This window comes from Triturus cristatus, chromosome 6 (genome assembly GCF_964204655.1).
Source record: "Triturus cristatus chromosome 6, aTriCri1.1, whole genome shotgun sequence".
Classification (NCBI taxonomy): Eukaryota; Metazoa; Chordata; class Amphibia; order Caudata; family Salamandridae; genus Triturus; species Triturus cristatus.
In genome coordinates this window covers 1,762,346,062-1,762,365,527 of record NC_140589.1, presented here as the reverse complement: position 1 = coordinate 1,762,365,527, position 19,466 = coordinate 1,762,346,062, and the positions used below count along the sequence as shown (strand labels likewise).

Here is a 19,466-nt window from a genome sequence, read left to right as displayed (position 1 = left end):
AGGAGGCCTTAACTGATGATAAGCAAGGAAATGAGAGTGACGTGGGAGCCAATAAATGGTAAGTAACAGTAAGTGTGGGGGTGGGCTCTAAGCCTGTTTTAAAGCTTTCTTTTTTATTCACAATAGCTTTCTCTGACACCGCATGCATGCTGAAGACGAAACCTACAAATTACATTACGGTAATTCAGCGAAAGCATTGGCTAGGATAACCTTATGGTTGAAGGATGAGAAAGGAAAGAAAACTATGAAGCCGCCTACAAAGAAAAAGGCAGAACTTCAAGATAGCAGCTATGTGCCTAACAAGAGATATTGAGGAACCCTTAAGCTCTTTACAACTGATGCACAGGAGGACAAGGGCCGAAATGTTAGGCCAAATAACAGAGTCTAACTGATTTGGGGATTAGGAAGAAAGGTCTCAGTCTTAAAACGTTTTATCATGCGAAATGTGTACTTTTTCTATCCATTAACGTGATTTTGGGAGGTCCCCCAACCCTTCCATTCCATAGCTGTGTCTCATCAGTAAGCATGCGGCAGGAAAAACTTTGCATTTCATAAGAGGGCCAGTGGCTGCAATAAAACCTTAAAAACAGGGGGAATAGCACTGAGCCCTGAGGGACACCCCAAGATAGACACCTATTTTCTAAGATAAAATTGTCAAGTTACACTTGAACGTATCTTCCTGAAAGGTAGGAAGAGATTCACGTTAACGCCGTGCCCCCAAAGCCAAACTCTGGCAGGCTAGAGAGTAGGACACTAAAGTCGACAGAGTCAAACTTACAGACAGATCTAATAGAAGCAGTTCCCTCAACACTGCCACTGTCCACAATAACCCTCAAGTTGTTGAACACCATTTTCAGGTTGTAGCCCAGTTCCAGCTTGGAGGTGGTCAACTTTATGTTTTACTTCTGATAGCTATACTCTTAACAAATGCAAACATCACAGCATATTTAAGAATATTATAACATTAAAATAGGGACTGTTGAGGTCAGAATGGTGGATTCCAAAACCCATGCTGAAATACACTAGCCACTGCATTTTATATGCAAAATGGTGGTTATAGTTCTACACCTGACGATCAAAACTGGCTTTCGGTAATGTAGACTCCTAGTGCCAAGGCTGAGAGTTACAGGTAGTGACAAGCAATGCTAACAGAGACTATAGCCACTGTAAGTGACGAGGAAAACCATAAGTGATACAAAACTATGGCAGTGACTTGAAATGGTGGTGAGAAGTAGAAATGCTGGTAGGCACTACAAAAGGCGGAAGTCACTAGATTTACTGGCATTGACCAGAACACATAAAAGTGATTAGAAATTACCTGCACAACTAGAAATACTGGCAACTGCTACAGCAAATGGCAGAACACATAGTAGTGCTAGATTTGCAATTTCAAGCCAATATCTTTTTAAATGTAACAGAAGGTACACAATATTAACACGGCATTTAAAAAGATTTCAAAGCAGCCTCGAACCAAAGACGATTTGAATCACCCTTGATAATATTTGACCATAGTAATCATATAATTCAAACTTACCATTCAGTCGAGATGTTGGCTGCCTTCACCTTATTCATTTCTTCTTGGATGGCTTGCTTGGCTCGGATTTCTGCATCAAGCGCAGACTGCAGCTCTAGCCGGGCAGACATATCTAGTTTTGCAAACCGCCGCATCTTCCAAGGCATGTCCTATGAAACAAAATTACATAACTCCCTGTTCAAAATCCATAAAATGTACATAACTACGTGTAAACTTAATAGTGACTCCTACCAAAAAGCTCTGAATGTGAGGGGCCAAGGGTGCAGTTATTCCATAAAAGTATAAGAAACAAGTTACTTACCCATAACAATAGAAGTGCAGCTTTAGGCTACTCTAGATTCAAATGCTGTGTATTTTTCCGCAATCTAATTGTTGTGTCTGTAAAAACAAGTTTGTTAAACCTTTTTATTTTGCACATTGACCATAGAAGTCAATGTGCTTATGGTGAAAAAATGAATTAAAACGTGTAAAGCGCACCGGTTCCCAGAAAGTGAAAATTGGTGCTAATGCAGAGCAAAGGCAAGTTAGATATTAGAAAACTGACAAGCTTTTCATTTTTTTTCTGAAACCAAGATGATCGGTGATAGCACAAAGTCCCACTGCAAGAGAATTCCAGTATTTTGCCACAAACACTGAAATAGATCTTCCCCCAAGTCTGGATCTCTTAAAGAAGCAGACTGGAAAGTTCTAGAAATGAGAACATGCAAAGAAAGGGCAGTAACAAAGGTAGCTTTGTGTCAAAATTCTTTTAAAACTGGCCGTATTACCACTGGTAATCAGAGTCAACTCCATTTATAGGAAACACTGAAGGCCCAGTATTAGTGGGCAGCAGCGATCTGTGCCATCTGTGTTGTAAAATGGAAGAACCGGGTAAAGGGAGTTAAAATATTCAATCCTTGTCTTAATGATCACCTTGGTGACATCTTTGTGATTGTCAGAGAGCAGAAGAGGAATGTCTTTCCGAAGAATAGAGATGAGGAATATAAGAAGCTGCCACCTCAGTTACATGGCTGGAAAATGACAGAGAAGCATCAAATGTTACACCCAAATTGTGGGCTGGTGTAACAGGAGAAAGTAGGTCCCAGCTCAGAAGGCCATCAGGCTGAAGTCCAGAACAATGGAGCACATCCAAAAATGAGAAACCCAGTTTTAACACTGTTCAATTTTAAACTGTTTGGGTTGAATCCTTTTTGCATCCTCAGACATACATGCTTACAGTTGTATTTGTTGAATGTGTGCACTGAAGATCAACTTTCTGTTGCACAAAGGTTTGCTTGAGAAACATGACTTAGAAAAGCTATTGGGGCATCTTTTGTCTTGTAGTGTTAACTTCTATCGTCTGTAAGAGCCTTTTCCCTATTAGACTCCAGCACAACTGAATTGCTTCTCCAGTGCATCCACCTGAAGTCTGATTTAAGTTGCTCTGTTTGTGATATTTTACTGCTCCCTACAATTTATTGTATGTAAAGCTCTTTCTGGTTGAGAAAGTGAGCTTTTGAAAAAAGTAAAAAAGTTGAATGGTCTAAATGTATAGAAGCAGAGACCACCTCTAACATACATGTTGGATTTGCTAGCATGACCACCTGATGAGAATGAATCTGTTAAGTTTGGTTGCTGCACTGTCAGTGCTTCGAATTCACTAACTTCCATGATGTGATTGTTATGTCACTATTACCTGTGAGGGTATCCTGGAACTGAGAAGGTGTGTGCACCTTGCCATGCCAATGGTAGGCTGGTTACCAGAAAAGTTAGGTCTTCAGCTTCTTTTGGATTTCAAGAAGAAAGGAGGAGGCTCTGATGTGGAGTGGGAGGCCATTCCACGCTTTAGGAACAATATAAGTGAACACCTGACCTCCTCATCTGGTTCTGTGTATGTGTGGGATGTGTGTGGTTAGGAGTCTGCGGAAAGGAGGTGTCTGGGTGTGTGTTATGGAAGGGGATGCAACTGTTCATACAGGTAGGCCTAAGTTGTGCAGTTGCCTTGAATGTTTGTATGAGGAGTTTGAAATGAGCCCATTTGTGTATCAGGAACTAGTGAAGCTCCCTGAGGTTTGGTGTGATGTGATGAATGTGTGGGAGGCTGGGTATGAATCTGGATACAGAGTTATGAATGGTTAGTAGTTTACTAGTGAGTTGCTTGGTGATCCTGGCATAGGGAATATGCTACTTACCAGTATGCATCTGTTCTTGGCATGAAGAGCTGCAGATCTACACACTGTGCATAGATCGCCATCTGGTGTTGGGCCTGGATGTTTACACTTGTTTTTGTCTTGGAAAGTCTTTGGAAGTCACAAGGTATGTCGCCAGCAGGGAAATTATGGACCTTAGTAAGAAACAGGAAAGATGCCCATGTGTGGTGTATCTAAGTAAGATAATACTGGAACAGATAAAGGTAGCCGGGGAGGCTGGTGGGTGTGTGTAGATCTGCAGCTCTACATGCCATGAACAGATGCATACTGGTAAGTAGCATATTCCGTTTGAGGCATATGAGCTGCAGATTACACACTATGCATAGATTGTAAAGCAGTATCCACCCCTAGCGGCGACCACCAGTATCTGTTGCAGTAGTTTGAAATAGTGATTTGAGTACAGCCTGGCCCACACTAGCCTGCTGTTTAGTTTGCACATCAACACAGTAGTGTTTTGTGAATGTGTGTGGTGTAGACCATGTAGCTGCTCTGCAGATATCATCTAAAGGAATGTTTCCTAAATATGCCATTGAAGCCCCTATCTTTCCTGTAGAGTGGGCTTTAGGAGGAACAGATAATGTACGTTTTGCTTTATGGTAACAAATCTGTATGCATTTGACAATCCCAGATTTTGATATGGGGTTGCCTTTGTGTGGTGGTGAGAAAGACACGAACAATTGTTTGGTCTTACGAAAGGGCTTTGTTCTCTCTATGTAGTATAATAGTGCTCTTTTGACATCTAAGGTGTGAAGAGCTCTTTCTGCAACTGTTTGTGGCTGCGAAAAGAATACAGGCAGCTCTACAGATTGATTGAGGTGGAAGGGAGAAATGACTTTAGGGAGGAATTTAGGATTAGTCCGGAGAACAACTTTATTAAGATGCATCTGGAGAAAGGGTTCTTTAATGGTTAGTGCTTGTAGTTCACTAACTCTTCGTAGAGAAGTAATGGCTACGAGGAAGCAGTTTTCCATGTTAAGAATTGTAGCTCACATTAATGTAGAGGTTCAAATGGAGGCCCCATTAGTCTTGTGAGAACGATGTTTAAATTCCACATAGGGGAACTTGGTACTCTGGGGGGAATTATTATTTTGAGTCCCTCCATAAAGGCCTTTATGGCAGGTACTCTGAAAAGTGAGAGGTGCTGTCTATTTTGTAGATATGCTGCTATGGCAGCAAGATGCAATCTGACAGAGGTATAGGCTAGGTTGCATCTTTGGAGGTGTAGTAAGTAGCCTATGATGTGTTGGATAAACACATCTAGGGGATTAGTGTCGTTGTTATGGCAGTATACTACGAATCTCTTCCACTTGGCTGCATAGCATGCTCTAGTGGTAGGCCGTCTAGCTTCTTTGATGACGTTCATACAGTCAGGAGGAAGGTTAAGGTAACCAAATTCAAGGATTTCAGGAGTCAGATCGCTAGGTTGAGCTGAGCCGGGTCTGGGTGTTGGATCTCTCCATCGTTCTGGGTTAAGAGGCGTGGAGAGAGGTGTAGTTTTTGGTGCGGAACTACTGAGAGTTCCAGCAGTGTGGTGTACCATGGCTGTCTGGCCCAAGCAGGAGCAACTAGGATGAGCGTTAATGAGTGTTGCTGTAGTTTGCGCACCACTAGTGGAATGAGTGGAAGAGGTGGAAAAGCGTACACAAATCTGCCTGACCAGTTCATCCATATCGCATTGCCTTTGGACAAAGGGTTTGGATACCTTGCGGCGAAGTTTGGGCATTTGGCGTTTTCTTGGGTGGCGAAGAGGTCTATCTGTGGTTGCCCCCAAATCTGAAAAAACGGTTGAAGAACTTGTGGATTAAGTTCCCACTCGTGGATTTGTTCTGTTTGACGACTCAAGAGAACGGCCATTGTGTTTTGGACTCCTGGGACATGTTGGGCTAGGAGAAAGATGTTCTGGAGCCCACCTCCATATGCTCTGTGCAAGTTGAGAGAGCTGCAGAGAGTGTGTCCCACCTTGTTTTTGGATATAATACATGGCTGTCATGTTGTCGGTGTGGACTTAGACAGTCTTGCCCGATATTTGTTTTTGAAATGCTTTTAAGGCTAGGAATATGGCTAGTAAATCCAAGTGGTTGATGTGGAGTAACTTTTGTTGAGGTGTCCACCTGCCCTGCATGTTGTGATGTAGTAGGTGAGGAGAGCGATGCGTCCGCTGTCATGACTATTTGAGGAACTGGCTCGAGGAACGGTCGCCCTTTGGCAAGGTTCTTGATGTTCCACCACTGCAGGGAGCGATGGGTACGACCGTCTACCAACACCAGATCTGATAATTGACCTTGAGCCTGGTTCCATTGGCGTGCTAAGCCCACTTGGAGAGGACGCATCTGGAGTCTTGCATGAGGCACTATGAATATGCAAGAGGCCATCATCCCTATGAGTTGTATGAACACTTGAGCTGGAAGAGAGTGTTGCGGTAGGAATTTGGTGAGAAGAGCTTGGATGCTCGCTATCCTGGCTGGACTGGGATAGGCGAGCGCTTTTGAGGTGTCTATTGTGGCACCGAGATATTGTTGCATGTGGGACGGTTGCAGCTGGGACTTGGGGAGATTTATTGTCAACCCCAGGTTGTGAAGTTGTTGAATAGTGTGCTGCCACTACTGCTAGGCATTTGGTGAACACTCTTGGTGCTGTGGTGACTCCGAATGGGAGTACCTTGAATTGATAGTGCTGACCGTCGACTACGAATCTGAGATATTTTCTGTGAGCGCTGTGAATGGGAATGTGGAAATAGGCGTCCTTGCGGTCTAGAGTAGCAAGGAAGTAGCCCTGGGAAAGCAGAGGGAGGACCTGCTGAAGAGTGACCATGTGGAAGTGGTCTGAATGTATGTATAGGTTTAGGGTTCTGAGGTCTAAAATAGGCCTTAGAGATCCGTCCTGTTTTGGTATGAGAAAATATAGGGAGTAGACTCCCATGTTTTGTTGGTGCAAGGGAACTGGTTCTATTGCACTTTTTTTGTAGGAGGGAGAGTACCTCCTGTTTTAACAGTAACAGATGTTCTTGTGACATTGTATGGTGTTTGGGTGGTATGTTTGGGGGGGTAGATGTTAGTTTGAGACAGTAGCCTGATTGAATGATTTCGTGGTCCCACCTGTCTGAAGTGATGTTTATCCAGGCAGGGAGAAATTGGTGAAGTCTTCCCCCGACTGGAGTGGAATAGTCGAGGGGAAGTGGAGGGAAGTCATGGGGTAGGTGTGGTGGCAGAGTGGGAGTTGTTATTTTTGCCTCTGCCTTTGCTGTTATTCCCCCTGTAACCACCCCTTTGGTAACCTCTAGTAAAGGTCGATTGCGCGGGAGCTTTGTAAGAGGTGGAGGGGTTATCATAGGAGTAGCCGCGATGGGTGCCTCTAAAGGATGAGCGACGAAAAGACCTTCTGGGAACTTGCGATTGCAAGGCTCCCATAGATTTGGCAGTGTCTGTATCCTTCTTCATTTTTTCGAGGGATACATCCACAATTGGCCCAAATAGGTGTTGCTCATCAAAAGGCTGATTGAGTATAGAACTCTGTACTTCTGGTTTAAAACCTGATATACGTAACCAGGCATGCCTGTGCAAAAGGACACTGGTGTTGATTGCCCTTGAGGTGGTGTCTGCTGCATCTAGGGCACAGCGAATGGAGGTGTTAGTGATGGCCTTACCCTCTTGGATTAGTTCACTGGCCCTATTTTTGTATTTGTCAGGGAGGTGTTGCATTATGGACTCGAGTTCGTCATAATGTGCCCTGTCATACCTGGCTAGGAGCGCTTGGGTGTTAGCAATGTGCCAAATATTTGCTGCCTGTGACGCTGTGCGTTTGCCAGAGGCGTCTAAGAGTTTCGATTGCTTGTCTGGTGGTGACGTTTGGGAATTTGCCCTCTTCCTGGCATTAGAGACTACTAGGGGGTCTAGTGGTGCGGGGCCCTTAATGTATACTGGGTCGGTAGGGCTAGCCTTGTATTTCTTTTCTATTCTTGGGTTGATGACCCGAGCCCTGACGGGGTCTTTAAAGATCTCTGGTGCGTGCTTAATGACCCCTTTAAGCATGGGCAGTGTTGAGGTAGACCTTTGTGTGGTATCAAAGGTATCCATATCCTCTACTGGATCTGTATGTAGGGCTTCCCCATGGTATTGGGCGGCTCTTTGAAGGAGCTGGTTGAATCCAATATTGTCCTCGGGGGAGGGGGGGGGGGGGGTTGAGGCCTGGAGGGACAAATTTCATCTTGCGGGGTGTAAGGGACATCTGGTACACTGTAATCATCCCAGGGGAGCCAGTAGGAGTAGGGTCCCCAAGGGGTTGATCGTCCGCACCTCCCCCTGCATCATCTGAGATGTTGTCATCATCATCTATTGGGGTAGGTGATGGTGTGGGAGAGTGCTGTGGTGGAGTAGGGAGGGTACATGTGACTATGCAGCACTACAGTCTATAAACAGATGGTTACTGGGTAAGTAAAAAATTTTGTTTGTTGCATCTGTGGCTGTAGATACACATACTCTGCATAGACTGTAAAGCAGTTCCTCCCATAAGCGGTGGCTTAGGGGAGGCAGTTGTTTGGGACAAAAGTTTTGTAAACAGTTTAGCCAACTAAGGCTTCTTGAAGGGCTTGAATATCTGCATAGTACTGTTTGATGAATGTGTGTGGTGTCAACCATGTAGCAGCCCTGCAAATGTCTGCTAATGGTGCGTTCCATAAGAATACCTACGAAAGCCATAGTATCTGCCTTCTGTTGAGGGGAAAGCGCTCTCTGCACAACATCTAGCATGTGCTTAACTTTAGCATACCATGTTTGAATACATCTAATAATCCATCTAGCAATATTGCCCTTGGAAATGTTTCCTAAGAGAGGCTTGCAAAAGGCAACAAAGAGTTGTTTTGCTTTGAAGATTAATTCGGACCCACCAATGTACTACATAAGTGCCCTCTTGACGTAAGCATGTGTAAAGCCCTTTACGTCACATTCTCTGGGGGTGGAAAGATAACAAGCAACTCAGTTGTCTGGTTGATATGTAAGTGGAAGCAGCCTTTAGTAGAAGTTCTGGGTTTGCTTTCAATATCATTTTATCTGTGTGTGTCTGTATAAACAGTTCCTCCACAGGTAATGATTGTAGCTCACTAATTCCCCTAAAGGATGTGACAGCAGCCTAGAGGGCTATCAAACAACACAAGAACTGCATGCCAAAAGACCTTAGTGGTTCTAAAGGAGAACCAACTATTCTTATTAGAACTTTATTTACATTTCAGGCTGGCATTGGAAGAGTTCGTGGAGGAATCACCCTCTTCAGGCCTTCCATGAAGGCCTTGATCACAAGTATCTTACAGAGAGAGAGAAATGTCTCCTGTTCTGCATGTATCCTGGCACTGCTGTCACTGAGCTATGTGTCTCGTTCGCTTACTGAACAGAACTAGTGGATCTGAATTCAATACCATGACGCGATGAGACCAATTTTTTTCTACTCGTTTTTTCAGCATTTTTTGTGAGAAAACAGCACAATCTTGATTGAGTGAAAGACTCAAGTTGCACGTATATGCTTGCCCTTTCCTGGGCACCAATGTCTGCAGCGCATGCAACGTGTTGTAGTGGAGTGTTTATGATCGAAGCAATGAGACCCTAAGAATAATCGGTAGGCAAACAATACATCTGACTCCAAACATTCTAGGTCAATCCTTAGGCCTCTATGGTTGAAATTTAGCCCAGAAAACTTCGCTTCTGCACATGATTTGGACACTGTAATCAGATAGCAATGTGAAATCTTTAAAGTTGAATCCAAAACAGCCTTCCAAGACCTCCCACTTGTGCATATATCCACTTTTGATGGCAGAAAAGAAAATCTGAAAATGGTGGACATATAGTGAGGCATTGTGGGTTTAAGGCCCACATCATGAGGAACACAAACTCCTCCTATGGGCGATGCCTAAAATAAAATATATACTTGTTTTTGTTTTTAAAGTCATATTTCTCTAGACACCAGTACAAATAAGTAAGCTGTGGAAAAAAGTGTACAGTAAAAACCAACTAGCTAGGCAAAGGTAGAAGAATGCTTCAAAAATGCTAAATATGGAATTCACAGACTATCCACAGCATAAAACAGGTGCATCCATAGAACAACCCTATGACGTGGTAGTTGTCGATCAGGGGAGACAATCCTGATTAAATTGGTCTCAATTCAAAGAATCGTGTGACTGTGGCACGGCGTGTTTGCAGCTTGTTGAAATGGCCCTTTTGCAGGATTATCCCCAAACTTTCTGCTTCTTCCTCCTATTTTTTCCTGACCTGTTTGTGTTGGTTTTAGGACTCTGGGAACTTTACCCCTGCTAATCAGCGCTAATGTGCATATGCTCTCTGTAAATTGTGTTATGGGTTGGTGTTTCCATGATTGGATATTTGATTTACTTGTTAGTCCCTAGTAAAGTGCACTGAGGGTGCCAGGGCCTGTAAATCAAATGCTACTAGTGGGCCTGCAGCACTGATTGTGCCACCCAGGTGAGCAGCCCTGAAAAGGTAACTCAGACCTGCCATTGCAGAGTCTGCGCACAGTTTATAACTGCCATATTGACTTGGCGAGTGCACACACTTGGCAGTCCCTAACCTTCCCTTTTCTTACATGTCAAGCACCCCTAAGGTAGGCTCAAGGTGGCCCTATAGGCAGGGCGCAGTGTATGTGAAAGGTAGGACATGCCCTGGTGTGTGAGGCATCTCCTGATAGTGAATTACGGCCAATTTCGTTTTTCACTATTGCAAGGCTACCTGTTACCCATAGGACAAAAGGGGAGTTTGTTTATAACATCTTATAAACATAACTGGCCTCGGGGAATTAGGAAGGGAAATAAAGTTTGGTATGCGTGAACTCAGAATCTAAAAACGCATCTTTTAGTGACGGTGATATTTACATTCTGTGTTTGAAAACACCACTTTTAGAAAGTAGGTATTTTCTTGCTCAGTCATCCCATGTGAATCTGCTGGAATGTGGATTGCCTGTCTGAGTTTTGGATGACAGAAGGCTGGGGAGCAGGAGTGATTCCAGATAGTCTAAGTGGGTCAGGAAAGGGCTTAATAGAACTGGCATGCAATTGGTGAAGGGGGAGGAGATTTCCTTGCACCTAAAAGTGCCTGGTCTGCCCCTGACAATGCAGTCTCCACCTCCTGCCAGGAAGCTCCACGCTGAAATCTACACTGCTGCTTGCATCGTGGTTCGAGGGCACCGCTCATAAAGTTACACGACGCACCACTCTCATCACGCACCACAGCCTTGGCCTACTGACACCATCGACTTCAGTTCGTCAGCCGACGACAGCGCCTCAGCAACGCCGCCGCCGCTGCTTGCACCGCAACCTACGAGCACCGCATTCACCGCACCGCGACCATGGTCTCACCGACGATGCCATCCGACGCCGCCACCGAGACACTGCTCGCACCGTGAACTGAGGGCACTGCACGCCGCACCGCTGCACTTCGCACAGCAGCACCCGACGCCTGCCGATGCCAGTGCTCCTGACTTCAACAGAGAGGAGTTCGATCTGCAACACGTGTGACTTTGAGGGCCCCGACGACTCCAGCACCGACCTCCGGAACCGAAGCCTGCGGACACCGTGCTTACGGAAGCTCAACGAGAGGTCGCCGATGCCCTGCATTTCTAAAAGGTACTGTTTGCAGGTCTTCCCGATGCCCGCGACACCGCAGTCAGCCAGAACTGCTTGGATTTGTTTGCTCACGATGCCGTGATAGCCCTGGACGGAGCTATCGACTTCAAGGAACTATTTTTCAAGCATATTTTGATAATTGAAGATTTTTATGTACTGTATTGTGGATTTTTATCGTTTTTGGTCTTGTCTTAAATATATAAAAATATTGAATATTTTTCTAAGCTGGTGTGGTGTCCTTTTGTAGTGCTTACCCTGTATTACTGTTGGTTATGTGCAAATGCTTTACACACTGCCTCTAAGATATGCCTCACTGCTTGTGCCAAGCTACCAAGGGGGTGAGCAAGGGTTATTTTAGGAGTGTAACTCCCTTATCCTGACTAGAGTGGTGGTTTCTGCCTGACTTTGGCACAGGCCCTAGCCGACCAAAAATCCCATTTCTAACACAGCTCCTCACCGTTGCTCTTGCACCCAGGCTGGAATTTCTCAGGGTCTCCAGCTCTTCGGTCATCTTAGAGGCCAATGCCTGAAGATACCCCCGGGCATCCTTTTCATCACTCACCCTACAAAAAAACAGAAGTAAACATGAGGCATACATGTTGGTAAATCTTTCAATCCATTTAAAACATTTCCATGGCCTTTCTCGAATGTAAAGGAGTAAATTGTACAGCAGATACCCCTTGTGAGCAGTGTGTAGACCCAGGGATTCGAAGGGGTTTACACAGCAAAACCTCAGTACAAAGACAACGTGGCGTAAAAGGCAGGCAAGAATACAGGACTTGTATCGTGTTAAACAGCGCAGGTATGCATGTATGTGTCTGTATGAACTGCAGGTTTCATTCTAGCATTGGTTCTTTAGCTGTATTAATATGTTTCTGATGTTTGATCTGAGTAACATCTGCTGGAATAAAATGTTCTATTATGATGTTTTGAATGCGGGAGAATGGGGTGGGTACACTGGTGGTTCTATAAGATCACAGGCCTAAAATACAAAAAATGGAAAGCCAATAACCTTAGCAGCCTTTGTATTTTCATTTAACTTTCTATATCAAGCTCATTTACTGATTTTGATAAGGTAAAGCAGGATGCTGTTTTGTATAGGTTGATATTCTCACGCTATGTCATATGTCAATATTGCTTTTCCATTGTGCGGTGCTATGATGTCATACAGGGAACCGTACGTCAACGTATTGAGAAAAAAATATTACGGGGACCAAATGCCAAAACCTAACTTTCGGTAACAAAAATATTAGGAAGATTGGTTCATATAGTTAAGAATAGCTTTACTACAGTGCATACTTTAGCCAGCAGATGGCAACAGAGGCACATCTGTGCTCCAGTGTGTCCTGTATTCATGGCCATAAAAGCGCAGCTGTATAGCATCAAGGAATGACAGTCCTGTTTGAGCATCGCTATACATAAAATCGTGCTACGATATAAGACTGTACATTCCTCGGATTCCCATTCTAACCCAGACAGCGCTCTCCGCTGGAGTGCCACAGAATGTCAGTGTGTCTGTCATTCTTATAAATGCATTTCTTCTTCGGATACAGAGCACAGCTCAAGGGTTACTTGTACGACAGTCGTCCAAGGTGGGATAAAAGGCGCGCTTCTCACACACAGCCTTAGATCAGTAACAGTGTGCTTGTAAGAGAGGGTTTTTTTTAATAAATAACAAATGCATGGATGAGGCATTTGGGTAAAACAAACGCGCGGCACCACCACACAGCACGTGTACAGGATAGATGCTGTGCTTAACTTGTGCCGGTCATGTTTCCGGCTCAGGACGAATTTTTGATCATCAGACTTTATCCCAAAGCGAGAATTATAGTAAAACGGCAGCAAAAGTAGAGAGCAGTGAGATGGAGAGAAAGGAAGTGAGGATGGTGGGAGAGACAGATATAAGGAGGAAACATGACCGGGCAGCTTTGGTATCTGACAACTTCAACATTCGAGAGGGCTCCTATGAAATCTTTAGTACCCTGCACGGTTCTATTTTATTTATTTATTTACATACTAAGCACTGGATAGACGAGGTCATCATTCTAGGAAGCTCAGTGTTTTAAATGGAAATATAAAAGTGCAGGCACTCACTCTTTGGAGTACCTGTTTGCTCCTGAGAAGTGCTGGAACTCATCCATTAAATGCAGTGCAGCAGCAATGAGAAATACAGGTGCTCTCCCTTTCAAATTAACGAAGTGCAGGTACTCAGTTCCGGACAGTACCTGCCCATTTAAAGCACTGACATAACTGAAATGCTAACAAGTATAGAATACCTTATATATGCGGAAAAGAATCTGTAGTTTCATGAAAGTAGATTTTTAATACTTAAAACGTAGGACTTAGCTTTACACTGTCGCATTACATCATCGCTCCTTCGTAGGTAACCTCAGCTCTTTTAACATGTTTACACCCTTACATACAATCGTGTAATTATAATACTTTTAAATATTTACTACCCACAACTGCAGATACAGTAAACAAGCTACAAATCACAGCATAGACTCAGAGGACATCAAAGTCTTTATAGTAGCCTGTTTATCTGGCAGCTTGTAATTTACTTTCTAGGTACAGGTGATTTAATTGAAAAAATGATGCCCTCCGCTTCATAGCAGCTGCATAAAAAGATCCCAGCGTCAGCTCAGAGTTGGTCGCAAGGTGGCGCCTGTATTCGAAAACTTGGATAAATAGGTACACACAGCTCGATTTGTAAATAGGTACACACAGCTGAGTTGAAACGTGTCCGGCTAGGTTGCTCCTTGTGCCAGTTCTTCTTGTTTCTTAGCCCCGAGGGTTTCTTGCTTGTGATATATACCTCAATACCTTATTGTGAATCAGGTAAGGGCATTGTCAGCAGTTAAGGTCATATTTGTGTCCATGAGTTAATACCGTTCGAACTTGTATTTATGGTTCATTAACACAAAGCCTTTATTATTAGAGTGAGTGCTCTAAGGAAATGTTGAAAGCTTGGACTACACTACTGACAGTGGTTCCAGCATAAAAATGTGTACACGTTTGCAAAGCTTAACAATATAAGGCTTCGTATAATGCTCTGATTGGATGCAAATATTTACAGAAGCTCGAAAGCAAGATTGATGAATCTTGGCTTTCAAATTAAAATATTCACTAACAAATGCAACTTGGGGTACAAAAACGTTTTTCTAAACTGCTGTGAAATTTTAGGTACCATTATTTGAAACCTCTTTTAGTAAAATATGTTGATGCATGCTAGTATTTACAAAAATATTCATTATAGAAAATCGATGTAACTGGTTTCAACAAGATTATAGGAAACATGAAAATAAACGAGCACTGGCAAAGCCAATAGGTCTGATATTGGTGGTCAACCTTTTTTTTTTTTTGCATATTCATATAGCGCGCACTCGACCCAAAGGTATTGGAGCGCTTTACATGAGCACGGTATTTACATTACACATTCAGTCACGGGGAGATTAAGTGATTTGCCCAGAATCACAGGATGTGGATACGACCTCGAGGATCGAACCCTGGTTTCCTGCACCAAAGTCGGCAGTTTAAGCCAACGGACCACATCCTCTGCCCATCAATGTGTGTCTTGTTTTGACACGTTTTTTGTAAAACTGTAATCTTCTGGGAGCTGCCAGGCCCTCACCATTATAGCAAACATTGTCAAAAAGACAAAAAAAAGTTTTGGGTCTCAAAAAGCACACATAGCCACAGTAGTGAACACTGAACAAAACTACTTTGCATGCCGATATGCTCTTTGTGAAAGAGCAGAATTCTGTCAGTCACAGTGAAGCCAGCTGAAAGATAACATTTTAATACAAATAAAAATGGTCTTGGTTAACACCAGACTTAATAAGGGAACCAATTCTTAAAGAAAATCAAAAAAGTGCACCCATGGTATATGTCTTGGCATTAGTGCAGATTTACAGCTTTCATTAATTTACAAGAATTTACAGAACTAGGCCAGGAAATCGTATTCATGTAGAAAATATTTGTGTAGAGCATTTAAGCACGAGCAAATATGCATGTGTAGATTTTATCATGCAAAAATCTGTTGAGCGTTTACAAGTTTACTTTCACTCAAACCACTTTTTTTCCAAACCTCCTGCTATAGTCAGGAGAAAATGTTCTACCTTTTTCAATATGGGAAAGGAATAAAGAAGAGCTGGTGAAAAATCTAAAGCATGCGAGTTAGTAGTTGAGTGGGACTCAAAAGGGCATTTCAACCCTAGAACTATTGCTCACTGAAACTCCAGGCCCAGTCTGTAGATCTGCAGAGAGGTGGCAAAATAAGGGAACAGCTAGTATTCAAACCCTACTATAGTATCAGCCCTGGCATGATCCCAGAGGCTATAATTAGAGCTCTTATATCATGAGATTGCTGCCATAATTGTCTCCGCACTACACGGCACCAAAGGGACAAGTTGATTTTTTTACCGGACAAGTAGATTTATGAAGCAACCTGTTCCATGGACAAGTAGATATTTTATAAGATTCACCTGTGAAGAAAGCAAAATCTCCCTTTTGTTACACTGTTTGGGTCTGAGGAACAAGAGGGAGTTGACCACCTTCCAGAACTCTGGCCACAGGATGCTAATGGCCTCAACGAATAGGAGATCGGTCAAAAAAAACTTGACCTGCATTATTTGTCAAACGTGAGCATGATATTGGTAAATGAATGCAAGAGGATGGAGACAATGCACGAGTATATTTCAGAACAGAGGAAAATGGCTTCAACTTGTCAATTTGGGGTAAACCTTGATGAAAGGATAATACACGGATTCATATTGGGGTGAATGTCAACAAGCAAAGGATGAGCTTCTGCAAAAAGATATACCAACCTTAGATTGTTAAAAGCGAATAGAGGTAACATTAAGGATGAAGCCGAACATCAAGTTACAAGGAAAGTGAGCTACAGACTCACATGTGCCAACAAGATGCTATGGGGGGAGAGCAGTGGGTGTAATAGGGCATTTGGCCAACAATAAAGATTGTCCTGTGTGGAAGGCACTGTGTAAGCTGTGTGGGCGTGAAGGTCAATTTGAGAAGAAATGCAGGGATGGACATACAGCAAAGACTATCAATGATGTATTTTTTTAAAGAAGAACAGATACTGATACTTGTACCAAACGGGAAAATGAATGGGCTGATGGATGTTGTGTGCACAGACACAATGTATGCCAAAAGGCTGTTTAATTTAGGAGTGAAATTAACATAGTTTTGTTATTAGATTTTTGAGGGAAGGTCAGATTTGAGAGCGTGGCCATGATGGCGGCCGCACTCTAAGGAGCTAAGTGCTGGCCCGCACAAACTCCTCCACTTACCCTGCTCCTCTCGCCTGTTCCGGCTCGTTAGCTATCCCCTACCCCTCCCCCCCGGCTGTGGTAAGCACTGGGGGCTTTTGGGGCCGCAGACCGGAGTCCTGGCCTACTTGTCGCAGCAGTTGAAGGTCTGGCCTGCAGGGGCCGCAGATCCCCGAACGTGCGTAATACGGGGGCAGCAGAAAGGTCAGCGGTACTGCCAAGGTGCTGTGGCGGGGGACCAGCCCCTCCAAAAGAGACAGAGCGCAACACCCTACAGAGTTACCCACTACCATGGCAAAGCGGCAGCCCCTAATACACGGTCACGTCTGTAATAGAGGGCCTGGCCTGATGGGGAAGCGGCTAGCGGGACAGGCCCTTAACCAGTGAGACAGGGCATGTCTCAGACAGCGGATGCGCAGAAAGGGCCCATGTCGGGCGTCCACACCGTGAGCCATTGGGACTTCTCTGACCGCACCGGGACAAGGATTGCTGTGCAGGAGACACAGAGTGGCCAAACAACCTTGGTAGCGGCCTGCGCCTTTCGCACGACACGCCTGTGAGCCCGTAGTTGCCCTGGGTGGGACTGCAGCTGGAGGGCACTGCTGCCAGCAAATTCAGGCCATACAAAAGTGAGTGATATCGTTCCTCCCAGAGTGTGTGGCTGAACAGATAGAGGAGTGAGAAGACCACCCTGCTTCCCTCTACTTACTTTCTGAGACATCCTGCCCTGCTCAGCTCCACCCATGTCCTTTAAAACACATTCATTGGGCACGATGGGTTATTAACTAGGGGGCCGTGATTGCTGGCGGAGTACAGAGCCTGGATTAGGGCGTGCAACCTCTAATCTTCACGTGTGGGGCACATTCGCAGCTCCAATAGTGTCTACATGTCGTCCCCTCATCAGCAGGAGGCCACGCCGATGCCTACAAACCTCCTGGGCACCTTTTTGTTCTGGGGACTGGTCCCCTGCACGCACCTCCCTTTGAGAGGTGGGGACTGCGGTTACACAGAGGAACGGCCTGCATTTGGTTTCGCGTATCGGAGAGAGGAGCCATGGGGAAAGACAGACTGCAGAGGGGGGCGCAACAGACCAAGATGGGACCAATATAGGGCACCCCACCACGGACAGATTTGCCGCAAGTCCCACCACCCCCTAGCTACGGAGACTGCACAACCCGACCCCACAGGGGCTCAGATCTTGAGGCCATAAAGGCCTCGAGTATAGCGGTGCAAGCCAAGATAGATGCAGTGTCCCTGGATGTGGGCAAACTAAGGGTGGACCTGCGTGTAATAGCGGATAGGTCATTGGCTACAGAGCAGACCGTCACTGAGCTGCAGACCGAGGTTTCAATATTGAAACCTGCTCTCACAGATCTTTCTGCAAAGACGATAGTCCTAGAACGCAGGGCTGAAGATGCAGAAGGTTGCTCTCGAAGATGTAGTCTGCGGTTCGTTGGTTTCCCAGAGGGATCCGAAGGACAGACCCCGGAACTGTTCCTTGAAAATTCGGTTAGGACTGCGCTCCCGGAGACCTCCCTCTCCTCTCTGTTTATGATTAAATGGGACAGGCCCACCGATTGGCGCTACACCTCATACATTCATTGCTTAAATCCTGAACTATAGAGAGGGTGACAGTATTCTCCTGGATGTCATACGGATAGGAGACCATGTCTTCAAAAATCACATTATCGGCATATTCCCTGACTATACGCATTTGGTACAACAGCAGAGGATGTCCTTCACTGGTGTGAAACAGAACCTGAGAGCAATGCAGTTACAATACATGTTCTACCCAGCTAAACTAAAAGTTATCCACGACGGGTGATCGCATTTCTTCTCTACCCCGAGGCGGTATGGGACTGGCTGGAGGTATGAGGTGAAGGTCATCCCCTGACCTCGTGTGGAACAGACAACCAATCCCGAGGGTCACAGCGCTCACAGAGGACCGGCAGGCGAGGAAGACTTACCAGACAGTCCTCCCGTTCCTCTAAAAGGGTAGAGGTACGACAGGATGGCTCTCTAGGCTTGGAGTGACTAAACTCGGACAGCGAGGACGGACAACCGTCCTGTATCGATCTAGCGCGACTGCAGATGGAGCGAGAGGAAGCCAGGGCCCTGGTGAAGGTGGTGACCACCTCCAACTTGGACTCCAGTACGGCGGACATAGATGGTCCCCAGAGAGCAGGAATCAGTCTAACATGCTAAAAGGTGTATGTGCAGGGGTGTAACAAGTGTAACCCCCCTCCTTCCGGTGCATCGTGTGCCACGCGTCTATATACCCCAGACGTTTCATAACCCTCTGGAGGGCAGCCATCATGTTTGGTTTAGTGTGGATTCTCTGGGTGGTCTGTCCAAAGTACCATCTAGGACTCAGTTGAAATCTGTCACGATAGACGACTTTTAAAATCCAGCTATTGACGCCACCTGAACATGCTTTGTAGTTACAGTCATAGTTCAATAAGAAATTGGTTTGCGTAGGAGATTCCAGCATATGTCAAGACTAAAGCCTTCAGGCTACATCAGGACCTTAATATACCATAGCAAGGAAGCGTGTTGTGGTCATGTTCTCAAGGGTCTTATGAGCCTGTGTATATTTAAACTGGGTACTTATATAAATGTTTGTTTATATGTAGTCTTAGGTGTCTTTCACGCCTTTCAGCACCCTATTTTCCAATCATTTACACTCTTTTTTACCAGTTTTTTTTGCATTTAATTTCATTGTTGGGTGTTGTCCCCATGACTCATCAAAATTAAAGAGGTGTTTCTATTTAATTAGGTTTTAATCTTAACCTGAGCGATTTCTAACAAAGCAACAGACAACATAAGTGATCGAA

At 44.7% G+C, this 19,466-nt stretch overlaps 1 protein-coding gene across 3 annotated transcripts in view; it reads right to left on the bottom strand.

Annotated features, from left to right (window-relative positions):
- CDC42BPA (CDC42 binding protein kinase alpha) overlaps window positions 1–19,466 on the bottom strand; it is a 797,672-nt gene that overhangs the window by 207,746 nt on the left and 570,460 nt on the right. For all 3 annotated transcript variants that reach the window (XM_085613029.1, XM_085613030.1, XM_085613031.1), the window contains exons 18-19: window positions 11,802–11,907; window positions 1,535–1,683 (exon numbers count right to left, since the gene is read on the bottom strand). In XM_085613029.1, the coding sequence (XP_085469155.1) occupies window positions 1,535–1,683; window positions 11,802–11,907 (255 nt within the window). The remainder of the gene's footprint in view (window positions 1–1,534; window positions 1,684–11,801; window positions 11,908–19,466) is intronic.